The 15,746-nt window shown below is 51.4% G+C and overlaps 6 protein-coding genes across 6 annotated transcripts; 2 read left to right on the plus strand and 4 right to left on the minus strand.

Annotated features, from left to right (window-relative positions):
- The first annotated feature begins 85 nt into the window (after window positions 1–85).
- On the plus strand, window positions 86–2,037 carry BDZ99DRAFT_422669 (uncharacterized protein). The gene is made up of 2 exons (XM_033716997.1): window positions 86–128; window positions 193–2,037. Exon 2 carries the CDS (start codon window positions 427–429, stop codon window positions 1,909–1,911), a length of 1,485 nt encoding a protein of 494 aa, XP_033573222.1. The 5' UTR covers window positions 86–128; window positions 193–426; the 3' UTR covers window positions 1,912–2,037.
- A 1,393-nt stretch (window positions 2,038–3,430) lies between these two features.
- BDZ99DRAFT_523721 (uncharacterized protein) lies at window positions 3,431–5,928 on the minus strand (the record flags this gene model as incomplete). Its single annotated transcript, XM_033725823.1, has 4 exons — window positions 3,431–3,901; window positions 3,971–4,179; window positions 4,921–5,521; window positions 5,569–5,928. 4 exons carry the CDS (start codon window positions 5,926–5,928, stop codon window positions 3,431–3,433), a joined length of 1,641 nt encoding a protein of 546 aa, XP_033573223.1.
- An 892-nt stretch (window positions 5,929–6,820) lies between these two features.
- Window positions 6,821–7,385, minus strand: BDZ99DRAFT_93040 (uncharacterized protein). The gene has a single exon (XM_033729039.1). The coding sequence runs from the start codon at window positions 7,240–7,242 to the stop codon at window positions 6,913–6,915; it is 330 nt and encodes a 109-aa protein (XP_033573224.1). The 5' UTR covers window positions 7,243–7,385; the 3' UTR covers window positions 6,821–6,912.
- A 1,023-nt stretch (window positions 7,386–8,408) lies between these two features.
- On the minus strand, window positions 8,409–9,578 carry BDZ99DRAFT_394116 (uncharacterized protein; the record flags this gene model as incomplete). Its single annotated transcript, XM_033715872.1, has 1 exon — window positions 8,409–9,578. A coding segment is annotated over one exon (1,170 nt), but the record flags the coding sequence as incomplete, so codon positions are not given.
- Window positions 9,579–10,527: 949 nt separating this feature from the next.
- BDZ99DRAFT_449004 (PRTase-like protein) lies at window positions 10,528–11,465 on the plus strand (the record flags this gene model as incomplete). Its single annotated transcript, XM_033718093.1, has 2 exons — window positions 10,528–10,790; window positions 10,917–11,465. The coding sequence occupies exons 1-2, from the start codon at window positions 10,608–10,610 to the stop codon at window positions 11,463–11,465; spliced, it is 732 nt and encodes a 243-aa protein (XP_033573226.1). The 5' UTR covers window positions 10,528–10,607.
- Window positions 11,466–11,553: 88 nt separating this feature from the next.
- BDZ99DRAFT_449009 (uncharacterized protein) lies at window positions 11,554–13,696 on the minus strand. Its single transcript, XM_033718094.1, has 2 exons — window positions 12,563–13,696; window positions 11,554–12,511 (listed from the first exon to the last, which is right to left on the minus strand). The coding sequence occupies exons 1-2, from the start codon at window positions 13,550–13,552 to the stop codon at window positions 11,783–11,785; spliced, it is 1,719 nt and encodes a 572-aa protein (XP_033573227.1). The 5' UTR covers window positions 13,553–13,696; the 3' UTR covers window positions 11,554–11,782.
- Window positions 13,697–15,746: the final 2,050 nt, after the last annotated feature.

A 15,746-nucleotide genomic window follows, 5' to 3' on the forward strand; every position in this document is an offset into this window, starting at 1 on the left:
TCCGTGTTGGGTTTAGCGTTCCATCTTTAGGCAGCCGCGCAGATCTCTACCTGCACTTCACCCTCCAGCGAAGCTCAGCCTTTTTCACTACCATAATCCTCGATGTCAACTACATACACCCATACGCTGTTAGCTCCCCATGAGATCAGACTTTTGAAAGCCTCAAAAGCTGACGGCCTCCTGTCTATTAAGCTGAAGAAGACCAGTTTCGACGATGCGCCAGGCTATATCACCATCTCTTACTGTTGGGAAGGACAAACTCCGGACCATGCGATAATATGCAACGGCCAAAGCTTCAGTGTTACTCAAAATGTTGCAGCAATATTGCATTACGTTGCCAAATTCCTTCCTTCTCGGCACGTATGGATTGATGCAGTTTGTATCAATCAGGCTGATGTACCAGAGAAAAATGTGCAAGTCCAACGGATGGGCCAGATCTACGAAAGAGCTATGTCTACGGTAGCATGGGTTGGTAGGGAAGATGAAGACATCTCCGCCATGATGCTAGATTTGCCAAATATGCTGCAAAAAGCTCGAGAATTTGTTGGCAATCCAGCGAGCAAAGTGGTGACATCTGGATTTCCCGTCAGCCGTCCTCCCGGATGGTTAGGGCTGTACAAGCTGTTCCTACGGCCTTGGTTCCGTCGGCTATGGGTCGTCCAGGAAGCTGTTCTCTCAAGGGCAGTGTTACTTGTGTGCGGCGAAAGTGTGGTCAATGCAGACTCCTTGCTGCCTTTGATCGACGAACAAGGCCTATACACGTCGCAGGTCTTGGTCCAGATGAACCGCCCGTTGATGCCGCCAAAAGACCTTTGGAAAGGCCTAGGCTGTTTTCGACTAGTATGCACCTTGCGAAAACCACGACTAGAGGGCACATTTGTCCCCCAGGGCTTACCGGAGCTGACATCAATGACGGAAGATTTTCTAGCCTTTGACCCCCGTGATAGGGTATACAGTCTGCTTGGAATCACCAATTCTTTCTGGCGAGACCTGGTATCCGTGTCATATCAGATCCCGACTGAAACACTGTATATCGATCTTGCAACGCTTTGGCTTGCGAACCGACCCCATCTTCTCACCCTTAACCAAGCGTCTTCTCGACCACCAATGCCCGACCTGCCAACCTGGTGTCCAAATTTCAATGAGGTGCCAGTTCCAGTCAGACTCGGAATAGTCTATAAAACAGCAGGCTACTCAGCTGGTGTACCCGAACGAAGAGACGATTGGATCCACTGGCAATGGTCTCAGTTGCAGGATGAAGAGCACTACACTAGTAGCAGCTCGTTAGCCCCAGAACCACGGATCGTCAGCACTAGATTGCCAGTAAAAGGTTTTCTGATTGGATATGCTGAAAGCGTTGTACCCCCTGGGTGGCTTGTAAGCTATGACAATAATCCAGACCGAAAGATGATAGCGGCGTCCTTGAAGTGGGAAAAGGAGTGCCTCAGAATATCTCAATCGGTGTACAACCAACTTAACTCCATACCGATTGGTCATGCACGTACCTTGGTTGCGAATAAAACTCTAGCGTCACCTCCACACCGAAGGTATACGGGTGATATCGTAGGAGGTTATGAAGAAACGATTGAGAGATTCAGTAATCAAGACTTAGAGGATAACGATCTGTCGGAAACGATATTGGAGTATATGCCAAGCCTCCAAATTGCGTGCCTCGGGCGTGCGTTCTTTTCGACGTCAAGCGGGAGCGTTGGAATAGGACCCGGTGACTTAAAAGTTGGGGATATGATCTGTATTTTCGATGGCGGCGTTACACCGTTCATCATTCGTCCTAAGAGCGACGATCCGAATCTGTATGAATTTTTTGGAGAAGCATACGTAGATGGTATCATGTACGGCGAAGCACTGGAAACTGAGGAAGCAAAAAACGTAACCACATTTACTTTGGTTTGAGGCAAACTTTACACACTGCCACAACAGAACCCTATAGACAGCGATCGACAAATACCGAAGTCCCGGCATATCTCCCTCTCTTTTGCTTTAATATTTTCTACAATCAAAAGCTCAGATTCACTGCCTAAGTATAGTATGCACTATTATAACCATGATGCTTTCAGCGTGCCAGAAAATCAGCTACATTCCATCGCGTTCTAAGATACAATCGCGGATACGCGATCTGTCTCCCGTCTCGTGCTTTCTCTAAATCCTCTCGACCGCCAGATTCATTAATTAAGAGAGTAGAAACACATCCATTCTTTCTAAACTTTTTTGCAACGTGTAAGGCGTGGTTCAGCATCTGAAACCGACAGTATTAGCTCAACGAAGGTCTTATAAGAACAGATCCAAACTTACACCGCTCCCCCAGCAGCCGCGCCAGCCCCTCTAGCCATGGTCAATCTCCGCCTACGTTCCCAGTTCGCTTGCGAAACCTCCAGTCCGTAGTTTCGGAGATCCTCTTCGTATGCTCTTTTCGCTCTCTTTGTCCGTGGGGGGTTGGTACGTGGGTTTGGGTGTTGCGCGTAGGCCACTTTGGCCGCCGGCATGCCTGCCGCGTCGTCATAATTTAGCTGGGAGCTGAAGCACATGGTGACAGAGAGATTCTAGTTCGTGGTGGCAGGATCGAAGGTCGGTTGGAGAGTAGTCGGTTATTCCGAACGGCTTGATGAATTGTTGGAGTTGCTTTTAGTGATATGCTCCAAAGGTAGAGCACGCGGGGAGCTGTCTTTATAGACATCGGCGCGTCGCAGTGAAAGCCCGGGGAAGCTTTGCAAGCCGTGATGGCTTGCAAGGCTGAGTTGAGCTACATCGTCACATCGTCGTTTGAGCGCTACAAAGAACCGCATTTGAAATGGCGGCGAACTTTGGAGCCAAAAGAAGAAGGGACATTGAAGACGAACTACACAGCGCCATGACGATATGGCGTACTAGGCGTTCTTGAGAAATTCTCCGTTTTCGGAGGGAACGCGCCAGATGATCTGCAAAGCCAGAGTACTTCTAGCTGGGCACAGCCTCTCCCGAACTCCGGTGGTTGAAAGTTGAGTATGAAGAAGAGAAGCAAGATAGTAAATCACCAATGCCTAATCTGCCATCCTAGTGTCCAAATTTCAATAAGGTGCTAATTCTACTCGGCCTCGGAATAGTCTACAAAACAGCAGGCTACTTAGCTGGTGTACCCGAACAAAGAGATAATTAGATCTACTAGCAATGGCCTTAGCTACAGGATAAAGAGCACTATAAGCGGCTTGTTAGTCCTAGAACTATAGATTATTAGCACTAGATTACTAGCAAAAGGTTTTCCAATTAGATATGCTGAAAGCGGTGTGCCCCCTGGGTGGCTTGTAAGCTACAATAATATTCCAGACCGAAAGATAATAGCAGCGTTCTTGAAGTGGGAAAAGGAGTGCCTCAGAATATCTTAATTGGTATACACCCAACTCAAGTCCATACGCTTCTAGCAGATATACCAACATGTTCAGCTTTTGACACCATATACATTACCCTGCCTTATCTTCTTAAGGGTTGGTGCTTTTCCATCCTCACCAAAAAGTAACTGTAGCTTCTCTTGATCTACAGTTACACCGGGATTTTCGCGAATCGTTAGCTGTGTCTTCAGCGTACCATGTGTAGCGATCCCAGCCGAAGTATTCCTCAAAACATCAGCTGGCGCAGGCGAACTCTGACTCAAGACTAGCAAGTCCGTGAGCGTTGACCACGAATCGCTTACGCGGCGTCGGAAAAGCGTATAGGAAATATGGACCAGAACCACGAGCACGTATACCGAAAGCACGGTAAATGCAAGATAGTAGGCCGTGCTCGTAGCCTTCATCCCGTATCCTTCGACCGTTGCCGACCACACATATTTTTGCCCGGATTGTCGGAGCGCTGGGATGGGATCGAGTTCCAGGCCGCTATGGAGAATCTTCTTGTAGATCGCATCCGAGCTCTTGCTATTCCACGTTCACCAACAATGTGTATTATTGGCACTTAGGTTTGGATCAGCGTGGTAGCATACAAGATCGGTGTTGAGTGCGTCGATGTGATTCTCGACGTAGCCTATGCGAGACATGCCGTCGACGACGAAACTCGCTACAATCGAACCAACTGCGATGAACAAGTCTTGCTTGTCTAATGCGGGATAATTGCCCTCGCGAAGACCTCTTGTAGCGTAGAAGCTAGGGTTGTCCATCCAGAAAGATTGGGGTCCAGAGCCGGCGTTAGGGACTGGAGCCACTCCAGTGTAAGGCCTGCTTGCTTCTATCCTTTGGTTTTGTGGAAAGCAGGCTGACCTGGGGAATTTGACTGTCAATTCCCCATAAGTCTAGCGGAGACTGATCATCTAGGATTCCTTGCTGCACGACGTCATTCTGTTGCTTGAAACAAAGTCCGCTTCCAACATTTGTACCTTGTACCCAATCTGCTTGCACAGAGCACGTGATCGGAGTCTTTTGGGTGGCTATGTTCGGATTTTGTATCACCAAGAAAGCACTTGCATACTTATCGCTTGGAGAACTGTAGCTGGTATTTGAGAAGCCACTGGGAACTGGTACCCATTGAGTGGAAGTCCTATTAGGGGTCTGAGGACTCTGCAGAAGATGTACAGGTATGAAGTATCTGAGATCTCTGCGGCCTGTAAAGTCTGGGATTACTGGGAACTGTCCTTTGGTTAGAAAAATACCTTTCGGTCGGAGTAGAATAGAAAGGGTTATTTTCTGCTCACCGGAAGCCGTATTTCTTCGCTCCAGCTTCCAACGTAAGTACTATTGTCCATGTAATTTACAGCGTCAAAACACTGTATCCGTACCACAGGATGCGGGCTCCTCACGCTCCCCTTGGTTCCATTGTACTCACGATATCTCAGAGTGTGCAAAGGGCGCCCTAGAGCAGTTTCGAGAGAGTTAAAAAGACCGGTGCACCAAGGGAATTGACTCACGTAACGCGAGATTACCCCGATTCTAAGATTACTTGCGACAGCTGTGACTCGCACCGTATCGCTCCATATATTGAAGTTCGAAACTCCCCATGTTAATGAAATCACTTGTTTCACTTTGCTGTCAGTGTAAGAAATGTCAGGATCGTCGTAATAGGCCCTTTGACGAAGCGCAGTCGACAAGTATTGCTGGCCGGCCCAGATGCAAGATGCTGATGGCGGGCCACGATCAGATAATAAAGTGGAGTTGTTGGCATAGTCGGTGCATTTTGAAATGCCAGTATAGTTCTGGTCTAATATCGCAGGCTGTAGGTCTCCATTGAACCAGAACGAGACGCTTCTAGCGGGCCAGGATGTGTAGTAAGCGGGTATTAACAGGAGGGCGGTTGAAGGTCCAGCAAGAATGGCAATAAGAGAGTAAACTGTAATCAGGCTAATGAAAAGAATTCGGGTCCTGCGTTTTTGGAAACCCCAGCAACCTGCGCGAAAGTCGTGCGATAGAAGATAGGTGATATCTGCAAAGCGGCTTTTCGCTGTGACGAGTCCAAGCGGGATACCCTCATTATCGTCAAATAGCAATTTGTCTCTAACTGTGTCCATGATGACCACACCCAACGAGGCAATAATGAGCAGTTCCTGCAATACAATTAGTATATGATAAAATCAAAGACACGGTGACGCACTAGGAGCTTCGCCGCTACCTGCAAACTGAGGCGATCAATGGCCTGAGCTGTGTCGTTATAAAGGCTTTGCAAGACATTGCCAATGAAAAGACCATGGAAATTGAAGTATGCTAGCGCGATCGTTGCTAGTAATGGAATGATATGGATACCGCAATGCCACAGAGCGTAACCCCAGGTACTGGAAACGACAGGCTTTTCTGCTTCCTTCTCTGCACCGTGAAATACAGTCCGGACGAAACATTTCAGCCAGACAAACAATCGTTTGCACTTCGCGTAGAAGGCTGTCCAGAATCGTTTTGCTAAGGCTCTCGTCGTAGTCCCAAAATTCGCGATCCTTCCGAGGGGATTGCTGGTGGCCATCGCTCAAACGATGAGGGGATTGATGCGACAGCTAAACACAGCAATTTGAACGCGGGGCATCATATATGGTGAATCATAGCCCGGAAGCCCCTGAGGCTGAAGATCGCACAAGGCTATGATCTGCTTTTTTCAGCTTGGGGGGGCTGAGAGGCTCAAATAGGTGGTACCGGCCTGCGGGATGATAGTGGCGTGCACCAAGGCTGGAAAGGGCACAAGGCCACGATCCTCTCTCGACACACGGGGGCTCATCATCTGTAGAACTATATGTTGAACTCGGTTCTGCATTGGATGGATTGAGATGTGAATGGCATGGAGAGTTCCCCGAGGTGACTGCTCTGAGTGGAGGGAAAAACGGATGGGAGCGAAAACTGCAACTCTAGCCGATCTCGGCCCGCCTCGAATTCTGCAACACAAATCGACCCCTTTGGGGCTTTTCGCTCTTAACCGCGCCTGGAAGGATGGAGCCTGTGGTCGAAAGTCCGACTCTATCCCTTCTCACGGTGTCTTTCGTCCTCCGTCATCGATAAAGAATGCGCCTAGTAAGGGCCTAGTGCTTAGACAGATGATTAGCTGCGCGCTTGATTAAGTAAGAATCGAAGACGCCACCGTGGGAGGGGATAGGCATGTATCAATCTCGAGAGCACTTGGCTATATACAGGCTCTCCGGCGCGCCGCTCATGGGGATGTATCTTTGTCGATTGAACTTGCTCTGTAGACTGCGCCCAACACAACCTGGATCCAATTCACTGGACCAGCGTGTCTCACAGTCATGAATCACGTGTAAACCACGATTTCACATGATGCTAAGGCGCGCTCCTGAATTCATTTCTTCCCTGAGTACTTGAGGAAGCTTCGTGCTCCCTTCAACGTCTTCCTCCACAACCTCCTTCCTATTTTTCCATCGACACCGTAATACGTCCACCGACTAGTGTTTTCAGTCTGTCTTGTCGCCAGACTAAGTGTCCCTTCGGGGCTTGTTTTCCATCACGATGTTGTTGTTTCCAGGATCAGTTCGAGGTGTAGGTAAGTCTGGTGGGTATACGGATATCCAGGCCCACAGACGGATGGGGCGCCCGTCGCCTGCGCAAGAGGGGGCATCGATTTTCTGGCTTTACGCTGGAGATCGAAGTCTTCTTTGAGTTTGGACTCTTGGTCTGATTCCACCGAATCTCGCTGAAAGCTTTCTTGTATCATCACCAGCTTTTTGATCATGTCTGTTTTTTTTGTGAAAGGTTTTTGAGGATAGTTATCATCATTTGCTGTGGATGCTTTGCAGCTACTCAGGTCGTCGCCACTCTCCTTTATTGCGTTCATGTTCTTGCACAGACATGGGGTGGGAATGAAAAATCTTCAACACGAAACCCTCATGAGCGGGATCGAGATCATGGGAAGTCCATCAAGCCCTGAGATTGCGGAAGGCCAGAAACATATGGATGTCGAAGAGCTTATGGGGCCGAAAATTGGAGTCTGGCTGAGGTCTTTCAAACTCCGCTTGACGCTCATCTTTCTCCTCCTCCGATGAAGTCTGCCGGCGCGAGATGATAGAGCCAAGGAGGTATAAAGATGCGTGATACTGACTGCTAGGACAAGGAAAAAATGACTACCGATTGAATCTCCAAATGGCGAGGATCGTCATCAATTTGAAGAGTGCACACCCTCTCTCCACTCCATAGCATACAACTCCATAGCATACAACTCCATGGCGTTTTGAACATCCAACTACCCGAGCAACACCATCATGGGTAATGCTGCGCGATTTTAAAACCCCCTCCAGATCCACTGTCGGCCTGTGTGCAAACTTTTGCTCCAAGCTCCGCACCATATATGACTAGGTCATCTGTTTTCAATCCCCTCGGAGCGCCCTTCCCTTCCTCTCTGAAGAGAAAGAAAACCCCAGCGAGCCAGCAAGCAGAAGGTTTTATACCCCTTCCGCACGTGCCCCACTCTCATCTCACGTGCCCATCTCATGCCATCCCTTCCCTTCCCATCGCAACCCCCGAAAAAGCAGAAGAAAACCCAACTACCCCAATTCGAACCAGGGAGCCAAACACCGCCCTCTAGGAGGAGAGAGTACCCACCGTATTTCGGAGACACCGAATCGACTGCTCAATCACCCGCCCCACTGGCTTGACTTGGTATTGGTGCGTACTGGGGGATTTCCCGACGGCAAACTTCGACTCGTGGATTACTAAGAGGGTATTTAAAAAATTGGCGGAATATCGACCCAGGCCTGGGAGTTGTGCCTGGAAGTAGTATAACGGTAGTTGTAGAGTAATCGTTCAAAACGGACTGCCCTGCGTTGCAAGAAGCTGATTGAATTACCATAATATATCTTGAACCTCCCAATTCTATCCCAACTTAACCCCATAGATCCATACCCGTATACCCGAATGCTTACGTTAAATCCATACATTTGTAAACCTATAATCGTCATCCATTATTGTCCATTAAATCAATTCCATCTCTTCCATAACGTTCATTCACGTCACACACGCCGTCGAGCTCCACCCTACCGTCCATCTCACACTACCCATGATGACAACAAGAACGCCAAGCCCGCCCAACACGCTCGCGCTTCCGTAGAAGTAAGCGTGTTTTCTCCTCAGCCCATTCAACTCAGCAACCCAGGTGCTCACAGTGGTAAGACAACCACAAAAGCCATCCATGAGGCCTTGGAAGATTTGACATCCGACTCGACCACCACCCACGGCCGATCCCTCGAGACGGACATGTTGGAGGTCGTACGCCATGCCGAGTACTGCGGTGCCAAAGATATTGACAGTGAAAGTGCCCAGCGGGAAAGATGGGGAGATGCCGTTGAGCTTCAAGCTCGCGTAGAACCGCAATAAGCATCCCAACGGCGCGAATACCAGGGCGAAGATTGCCTGGCCGCGCCACGTTTCGTTGGTCCAGCTTCCTTTACTGTTCGGCCCCGATGGCCGGTCTGGTGGCCAAATAGCCATGAAGACTGCCCCTAACCATGCACCCCAGGCAATAACGACAACGGCGCGGTCTAGAACTTTTCGAAGGAGTGCGAAGGGAAAGGTAGGGGTGAAAGGGTCCAGAAAGATGGCTATGTGAGCCCCAACCTTGAGAGCCGACATGCAGAGGGCGACGGTGATGATGATAACGGCTAATAACGCCATAAAGCTGTATCCGCCGTTTCGAGGAACGGTTGAGGATGGTTGGATTGGGCCTGCGCCAGTATATGGGTGATTGATGGGCGTGCGAAGGTCGTTTGATAGCGCGAAGAAGGCGTCTCTCATGAAAGACGAAAATGAAGTGAACGATCCGCACAATCCGGTGGTAAGGCCGATATAGAGTGGTATGGTCTTCTTGACTTTTGAATGAGCTGCTTTGGCTGCTTCTCGATCGGAGCCGGATTCGAGGTCGCTCGAGCTCTTCCCGCTTCCGCTGCCATCGTGCTGTTCATGGCGGAATAGGCGACGATCTTCAGATAGAAAGCCCATGAGAAGAGATCCAGCAAAATTGGCCCATAGAATACCCATGACTTCTGGAGCTCCAGGATAGAAAGTCAGCCATTGGAGTCCCAGACGCGCCAGCGTGCCTAGTATCGAGAACAGGATGAGGTATGATACAGTGTACAACTCTGTGGCAAAAAGTGAAGCCTTTCCCTTGTGAGGCGACTTTCGTAGTCCATTTGTGAGATTGGATGAGGAAGTGCCTGGAACCTGTTCCTTGGAAATAGCAGTCGAGGATCGATGATCCCGTATAGGCGGCGGTTCAGCATCGCCGAGACTGTGACCTCGTCCAAAGTGATCGAAATCGAATGCTGCGGCATCCTGAGTGTGTATCGGGCCCTGTTGCGTGCTCCCTCTTCTTGACCGCCGCCGATCCCTCGACTTTGATCTTTCACCCTCAAGGGTATTATGCCTGTATACTGGTCCCTCGTGTGGATTTTCCACAGGGGATGGCGCCGCAGCCTCGTCGAGGTTTTCATAGTTGTCCGGGATTGTATAGTCTTCGCCCTGCTCTCGTTGCTTCCTCGCAGTCTGTGAACGTGGTCGGTCCCCCGCAGTCTTCCGGCTGATGGTGCTTCCACCACTCCTGTGTTTCTCACGCCTTCTGTTCCTATCCTCTAAGCTCCGGTGTCGATACGAAGACGCCTCGGTCGGGTTCTGGTCCGGAGCAGGTCCGGATTCGGTGAGGTTGTCATAGTTCTGCGGTAATGCATATTCGCTGTAGTCGCTGGCCAGTTGCTCTCGCCCTGGCGGCCCCGAACGACGCGACCTAATTGACCGATCGGATCGAAGAGAGGAGCGCTGCTGGTTGTAGTGGCCTTCGCGCTGCGTTGGCAATGCTTCGTCGCTGTCGTTGTTGTCCATGGCGTACCGGATGCTATTCGAATGGTGATGTTTCGCTCAGCATCCGCGCCTTGTTATATGGGAGGGGAGTCTTCCGGGGAGCTGCCCGAGAAAAGGGGCATTGTAGTACGTGTTTAGGTGCAGAATCTAACATGCAGAGAGGCGTGGACTGCATCATGGACACGACACGAGAACGGCCGTCCCGCGACAAAGAAGATCCGCGCAAGGGACCCATGCGTCGGCCAGTGCCGCCTCAGATATCTAGCTACGGCACCACCACCTTCCTCTCTGCATTCTCTCTCCCACACACACCCGCTCAGCTTCAAAAATACCCTCCCGGACTCAATTCGCGCCATGGCTTCCGGACTCCCCGCCAATGTCCACGTCTCGCGGCACCCGTGTCTCAAGGCCAAGCTCTCCCAGCTCCGCTCACAATCGACGGGGACCCGCGATGTACAGTCACTCGTTCACGATATCGCTTCCATGGTGGGATATGAAGCTCTAGCCGGAGGCCTAGAGACAAAGGAGGACGGCACCGTAAGTCCAATCCCCTCTACAACAATTCCAATTCCAATTCCAATTCCAACATCTCCCACTCTCACTGTACCCCTCCCACCCCCACCCCTCTACATAGTACAAACCCACCCCACTAACAACCCCCAGGACAAATCCCCCCTCGACTACGAATACACCCGCACGACCATCGCGCCCTCGCTCATCTCCCTCGTCCCAATCCTGCGCTCCGGCCTCAGCATGGTGCCCGCCCTCTCCGCCCTGCTCCCCTTCCCCGTCCCCGTGCACCACCTGGGCCTCTACCGCGAGAAAACCACGCTGCAGCCCGTCGAGTACTACAACAACCTGCCCTACCACTCGCAGTCGTCCACCGCGCCCTCCGCCACCAACACGCCCAACCCCCTGAACCCCTCGCACCACGCCCCGGGCCCCGCCGAGCTGGCGATTATCGTGGATCCCATCATCGCGACGGGCGCGACGGCGTGCGCGGCGATTGAGACGCTGAGGGATTGGGGAGTGGACAGGATTATTATGGTGAGTGTGCTGGGCAGCGAGGCGGGGTTGAAGAGGGCGGCGGGGGAGTGGGAGGGGGTCGAGATTTGGGTCGGGGGTGTGGATCCGGAGGTGGATGCGAGGGGGATGATTAAGCCGGGTTTGGGGGATGTGGGGGATAGGCTGTATTTGACTATTGGGAAGTAGGGGGAGTGTGGCTGTTTAGAGCGAGATATTGCTTTGGTAGATGCATCAGTCGGGATTCTCGATACCACGAATGCGAAATGTTTGAATGATAGAGATGCAATTCCTTAGATACATACGATGGCTCGCCCCTATCTGATGAGCCGATATCAACGCCAGATGTATGCCCATAGCCGCAAATGCTGTTCCATGTGAGCCTCCCTCCCATACTATCCATGCCGTTTAGAATATCCAGATCTGTATGCTGATGAAATGTACGATAACCGTCATAGTGGCCTGCCCTGAATCCCCATCCCCGCCCAGCCCCCATCCTCCATACCTCATTCCTCATCCTCACTAATAACGGTCCTCACACTCCCACTCCTCCTCGAGTCGGACGCCAAACTCTCAACCTCCGTGCCCATCCCCGCCCATCCCTTCCCGCCAGTCGCCATAACAAGGTCCATGTTCAGTTCTTTCGTAAACCATCTCTCCCTCCTCTTTTCTTCCCTCTTACCGCCCTCCAGTGCCGAGCGAGACGCTCTACTCGTCCGCTGCCTCTTCGCCCGACCGCCTTCTGATAGTAAGTTACTCATCCGCACCCGCTCAATCTCCAGTTTCTGCTCATGCTTGACGATGCTGCGAGCGTAAGGCGCGAGATCCTCAACGATAACACGGAACTCGCGATCGAATGAGGAAGCGATGAGAGACGATGGCGCAGCATGCGTGAGGGCATTAGCAGGCGGGATGGCGAGTGGATCCAGAGCTTCTGCGAAGTCCCAGCGGGTGAGGTCAGTCGTGGTCCGGATTGAGGCTTTATGAGCCAGGATCGCGCCCGTGTAGGTTTCTGGCGCGGATGGGTCTGAGTAGTATGTTGTGCGAATGTCTTCGAAGTACGAGAGGGAATAGGAGGCAGCGGCTCGCTGGGCGGCGAGATGGGTTCGTACGTACAACTTTTCGGCGAAAGCTGTGGGATCCTCTAGTGGGTCGGCTTGGAGCAGGGAATGGACTTCTGTGAAATTCTGAGCAGCGTTGCGCGGCATGAGTGGCTGAGTTGGATCCATCGGGTCCTGATAGAATATTAGTGCTTGTATGTGCCAAACGTGAATAGAACGACTAACCATGTCGTTGAAAGGCAGCCCGACCCTGCAATAGGTATCGGCTGCACTGACACATTCTAGCAGATCTTCTAGCTGTTGAAGTGTTTTGATTTTGCGTCGGACGGCTGAGCCACTATGCATCTCCTGGACGTCGTTTGGTGGATGAGCCCAGCATTCTGGACTGATTCCCCACATGCACCAGGCTTCCGTCAACAGCTCCTCCTCCTTGTCGAAAGCAAGCCAGTCGCTGGACTGTATCACGTCGTGCGAAAGCCATCCCATGCCAGATTTGTAGGTGCCTTTGCTGGCAACACGGAGGATCCGGCCGTGCTCGTCGACATCTTTTCCAGGTGGCCACCGCTGATATATCCATTCAAGCCCTCCTTTCCTGTCTCCAACCGACATCTGGCACCAGAAATCCAGCTCGGTGATGCTAGCACGTAGATCGTGATCTTTGGATCTGTAAAGATCACTGACAGCCCTTCGTTCTAGCAAGTGGCCCTCCTTAGCCGCCAGGAGAAGTAGGTAGTCTGCTGCAAGATCCGCGGGAGGGGGGCAGAGACGCAGGATCGCATGGAGAGGCAAGGCGTTAAGAGCAATGAGGCTTTCGTCGTTGCAGGTCATAACTATCGGCCGCTTGGATTGAGTGGCTAATTTTATGACAGTGGCCCAGAACGACTCGTCTTCTTTGAATAGGACATCTACCTCCTCTAGCAGGATCAAGGATTGCTTTTGGTTCTGGGGCTGGCTTTGCGGTTTTGGGAAGGCAGATTGAACATGAGTAGAGGCTTTCTTGATCTTCGTGGATATCGATTTTGCTTTTGGCTTTGCTTGGGTCTTGACTTGGGCTTTTGGCTTGAAGAAAGACGTCATGGTACCCTGTCGACCGCTCTCGAGGTCCTTCTGAAGGGCTTCAGCCATTCGATCTTGATCGGGATCAACCGCTTCAATAGCTGTTGGTGCCACATTCTGTTCGCCTGAATTGTGATTGACCAGATGATTTTCCGACATGTCGCCTACCTTGTCAAGTATATCTTTGCCGCTGCGTCGAGTTCCAGGGTTAATTTCGAATACCTCGAATCCGAGTTCTTTCGCAACAGCATACACAGTCGCCGTTTTGCCGGAACCATGCGGTCCGCTGAGAATGACTGCATTCTTTCGCTTTGACCGAGGATCATCTGATTTATCGTGTCTGCCAACCCTGACGACTGATTTCCTCCAACCGAGTCTCGAATTAGAAACCGTAGCGTCCTCGGGATCCGTCAGCTCGTCCATATCGTCATTGTTGCTGTCATCTCCGTCTGAAACGATGAAGTCGTCTAGAGCCTTCTTCCTCTTTTTCTTGGCTGGTTGTTGCTTTGAATCAGGGCGGCCCTTCAGCTTACCGGAGACTTCAACGCTCGAAACCGTGAGACTCTTCAGCCAGTCGCGGAGAACTCCTACTTCTTTTCCTGGTGACAGTACTTCAGCTGCGGTTTTGGGGGCATATTTTTGAGTCCAAGCCTGAGGCTCGCACTCCCCTTTGTCAAACGGAGTGAGTGTATTCTCGATGCCGGAAAACAGGGCCGTGAACGCTGGATGGAATTTTTGGCCAGTAGGATTCTCTTCACCAGGGCTGAGAACATGAGCGCGCAACTCCTGACATACCATCTTTGCTACATCAGCACCAGTAGTAAGAAGTCGCTCAGGAACGCGGAATGCCTCTGCGTGTTCGTGTTCGGCCGAAAAATCGTGAGCACATTGACTCAGATGCTGTGATGCCCTCAAAAGAATGTCCTCTTCGTTAGAAACCATCGTCATAGCGCTTTTCAGTTTTCTCACACGGAGAACACTGTTTGATCCCAAGTCCATTGATCGTGATAATGAGACACGCTCCTTCTCGCCGCCTTCCAGACCTCGCACGTGTGAGGTTTCTTTCGAAGGCCAGGGCGCATCCGGTACGCCGGGATGTTTAAGAACTTTTGGATCGCCTGGGATGGGTCCGAATGCTACAGCTTTGGACGGCGAGCGGTTTGCTTGCGCTTCGGCTCTTAGTTTGCCTGGAGTCACGGCACTCCTCCTAGGGGTCTTTGGCGGTTGCAGTGGTGCGTTCTGGGGAGCTTCTTTTGCAGTTGTCTGCTCTTCTTTCTTCTCGAGGGCCTTGCCAAGGAAGAAGGGGTGGGTAGGTTTTGGGGGGCCCTTGGATTTCTTTGGGTTGGCTTTAGGTTTAGGGGATTTCTGTTCATCTCCCTTCTTGCCATTCAGAATCTGATTGATCTGATTGCCGAGGGAAATTCGACTTTCAGAATCCGATCCGTATTTGAGAATCGTAGCAGTACTTTGCTGGCTTTTCCTTGCGGCCTTTCTTCCGGGTGGTCTTTTGGGACTGGTGACTTCCTTCGTGTCTTTCGAGACGGGCGAGCTGAATCTCCCCTTGCTGTTGATCTTCAACTGTTTCTTCTTCGGCAACATTTCCTTCACCCCTGTATCCTTTTCACCTCCAGAGTTATTCTCGACGTCCAGCGTGCGGGGTGTATCCAATGGCTGTGCTGATTCCGAAGGCAGAGAAGATGGAATGACCGCGTTGTCATCAGTTAGTGCTTGCCTCATTGGTGTATCCGGGACAGCTTCTTCCTGTCGTGGAAGAAGTTGGGGAGGATCATGGCGTGGACTTGAGGCCTCGACTAGTACTGTGTCTAATTTTGTCGCCTCCGCAATGAGCTGCTCATGCCATGGAGGCAGGGATGGTTCGGTGGCATCTTGTGCGTTGGGTCCCAGGCCAGTCTCGGCGGGTTCGGACAGGTGTATAGCTTTCGGTATGGGAGAAGCGGTCTTCCTTCGTTTCCGACGGTCTGCATTTGGGTCTTCGACTAAGGAAAGCTCGAAACCTGCTGCAGATGCTCTCCCCGTTGACTGTATATCTCCTGACGCGTCTAAAATGCGAGCCTCTTTCTCAGAACTGACGATCTTGGGTCTCTGCGTGAATCTCTCTAAGGACGCCTGGTTCGACTTCAACGACCCATTGCTACCTCTCTCATTCAGCTTGCTGCTCTTCCTCCCCCTCTTCTTCTTGCTTCCGGGCTGTGCATCGGTATTGAGTGGTTCTTTGTCATGGGGTTGCTCCCTTTCCGGCACGAATGTGGTCTGCTCAGGTTCGTTTCGCTGCTCGGTTCTCTCCGGAGATGGGATCCCTGAGGAACGTCAGTCAACTGCAAGACAGTAAGAT

The sequence above is a fragment of the Mytilinidion resinicola genome (genome assembly GCF_010093595.1).
Source record: "Mytilinidion resinicola strain CBS 304.34 unplaced genomic scaffold BDZ99scaffold_16, whole genome shotgun sequence".
In the NCBI taxonomy this organism is placed as follows: Eukaryota; Fungi; Ascomycota; class Dothideomycetes; order Mytilinidiales; family Mytilinidiaceae; genus Mytilinidion; species Mytilinidion resinicola.

Excerpts from the sequence above, each read along its gene's own strand:
- BDZ99DRAFT_93040 (XM_033729039.1), bottom strand. The coding sequence starts at position 7,242 with ATGAACGCAATAAAGGAGAGTGGCGACGACCTGAGTAGCTGCAAAGCA.
- BDZ99DRAFT_449009 (XM_033718094.1), bottom strand. The coding sequence starts at position 13,552 with ATGTCGGAAAATCATCTGGTCAATCACAATTCAGGCGAACAGAATGTG. Across the intron at positions 12,512-12,562 it reads GGCTGCCTTTCAACGACATG|GACCCGATGGATCCAACTCA; the intron begins GTTAGTCGTTCT and ends ATATTCTATCAG.
- BDZ99DRAFT_422669 (XM_033716997.1), top strand. The coding sequence starts at position 427 with ATGGGCCAGATCTACGAAAGAGCTATGTCTACGGTAGCATGGGTTGGT.